Source organism: Aspergillus brunneoviolaceus (genome assembly GCF_003184695.1).
Source record: "Aspergillus brunneoviolaceus CBS 621.78 unplaced genomic scaffold BO95scaffold_2, whole genome shotgun sequence".
NCBI lineage: Eukaryota > Fungi > Ascomycota > Eurotiomycetes > Eurotiales > Aspergillaceae > Aspergillus > Aspergillus brunneoviolaceus.
Genome location: NW_020290732.1, coordinates 245,026 through 247,418, shown reverse-complemented (window position 1 = coordinate 247,418; position 2,393 = coordinate 245,026). Strand labels below are relative to the sequence as shown.

At 48.8% G+C, this 2,393-nt stretch overlaps 1 protein-coding gene across 1 annotated transcript in view; it reads left to right on the top strand.

Moving 5' to 3' along the window:
• Positions 1–1,886: 1,886 nt before the first annotated feature.
• The window catches only part of BO95DRAFT_478116 (glutathione S-transferase), a 1,593-nt gene continuing 1,086 nt past the window's right edge, over positions 1,887–2,393 (top strand). The window contains exon 1 of the mRNA XM_025590016.1: positions 1,887–2,296. Coding sequence (XP_025447605.1) covers positions 2,072–2,296 — 225 coding nt within the window. The 5' untranslated portion in view covers positions 1,887–2,071. The remainder of the gene's footprint in view (positions 2,297–2,393) is intronic.

Sequence of the window (2,393 nt, the reverse complement as noted above, 5' to 3'; positions counted from 1 at the left end):
CCCTGCCGACCCGCCGTCGAGAATGAAAGGAGACTCAGAAGTCCTGCCTGATACGGAGGTTCTGAAGTCGATGCAGCATCGAATAGCTGGTGAATCCCTTGTGAGATCACAGCTAGTCTCGGAGAAGTTCCAGCTGGGGTGTGACGAGACGTCTTTACAGGAGAGCCCTGAACCCCATACCCGCCAGCGTGCGTTGAGTTCATTAGGATCTGAATATGATCGAACCGGTATAGAAGCAGTTGGCTGGACTGTCGGAGCAAAAGTGTTCCGTGATCCATGCGTCAATGTGTCGGCAGCGTTCCGAGCATGTGAGCATGAGGACTTATTGTGTCCTGAAACTGTTGGAGCAAGCTTGTTCCATGACAAATGTGTCAGTGTATCGGCAGCGTTCCGAGCATGTAAGAATGAAGACTCATTCTGTCCTGAGATCAACGAGGAATTGTATTCCCTGATCGGAAGAATCCAAAACGGAGACATGGAGACACATCGTCGAAAACTTGCCGTTTTAGAAGGTAACCCTGGGTCCAAACATTGGAGAATCAACGAGGATAATCTTGTTACGTACAAGCACCGCTTGTATATCCCTGCAGGACAAAGCCTTCGGCAACGTTTATTAAGCCTTTATCATGATGATCGGCTAGCAGGCCATTTTGGACAATCAAGAACAGAAGCCCTTCTTAGGAGAAAGTTCCATTGGGTAAACCTCCACGAAGATGTGGTTACCTATGTCAGGGAGTGCCCTGTATGTCAAGGAGTTACATTTGCTAGGCATAAACCATACGGCGAGCTCGAATCGCTGCCGATTCCTAGCCGACCCTTCGTCGAACTATCTATGGACTTTATTACAGGTCTACCTCCTGTCATGACAAAAGACAATATTTTGGATTCAATCCTTGTTATTGTGGATAGGTTCACGAAGTGGTGTCGATTTCTACCTGTTTCATGCACTATAACTGCTCCAGAACTTGCTGAACTCTTTCATAGGGAGATTGAACTCCAGTTTGGACCACCTCAGGGTATAATCTCAGATAGAGGTTCCCTTTTTACTAGCAAATTTTGGTCCCGAGTTGCCTACCATACTCAGGTTAAACTCCGTTTGTCGACAGCGTTTCGACCCCAGACCGATGGTCAAACTGAAAGAATGAATCAGACTCTTGAACAATATCTTCGATGCTTTGTTGATGAAAATCATCTGAACTGGCCTACTCTACTGCCTTCTGCTCAATTTGCTTGCAATAACGCTCCGAATTCAACTACTGGTTATTCTCCTTTCGAGGCTCTCTTAGGCTATTCGCCTGACTTTCACCTTCGTGCCGAGGTCGGCACTTCCCAGAGAGAGGTCCCTGCAGCTAAAGATCGAATTGATAAGCTAGCTGTACTACAGGAAAACCTACAAAATCACTGGCGAAAAGCCAACGAAGCGACAAAGGAGCGCTATAACAAAAAACACCAGCCAATAACTTTCAAGAAGGGAGATCTCGTGAAGCTGTCCACCAAGAATTTAAAAATCAAGGCCCCATTTCGGAAGCTAGCTCCTCGATATATTGGACCCCTGAAGGTCCTAGCAGCTATTGGAAAACAGGCATATCGAATTTCCCTGCCTGACTGCTATAGTCGAATCCACAATGTCTTTCATATATCGTTGTTGGAACGATGGGAATCCAGTGCAGATTCGCAAGACCAACTCCACCCCCCAGATTTGGAGGAGGAAGAGGAGTTCGAGGTCGAAGATGTCAAAGACGAGCAGACTTTTGACAATGAGCAGTATTTCCTAGTCAAATGGACGGGCTGGCCAAGTGAATATAACGAATGGGTCCCGGAAGAATCTATGGGCAACGCCCAGCAAGCTATTCGAAGCTACAGGAGGCAAAAGAAGAAATTGGGGCGGCAGAAAATGTCTTATTCCTAAATACAAGGGAGACAACCGAATCCACATCGAATTGCCATGTTAGATACATTCAAAGGTCAACGCTGAAATGCGTGATCGAAACAAAAACCCCTGCAAACGAGCCGGACCCCCATCGAAAAACTACCGGACCAACCCGGCCAATTGGTGCCATCCTCACAGGAGATGAGCGGCGAAGGGCCAGGACTGCTTCACCTCTTGGATGCGGAAACCCTGGGGGGAGGCCTCGTCGCCATATATGGCACACACCTCGCGGCAAACCCCCTCGAAGAATGCCTGCTTGGCCCCAGTCCACAAAAGAAACCCGTCATCCCCGGGCATCAGGCGAAGCATAGTCGGATCGTCCGCGATGGAACGACGGCCCGCGACAAAGGAGCGATAGGGAACCAGGTTGGGCTAGCAAATTAGCCCACGAATTGACGGGAAGTCGATGGGGAAACGTACGGTAACCTTGGACTTGCTGGTGCCGGTCAGCCCATGCTCACGG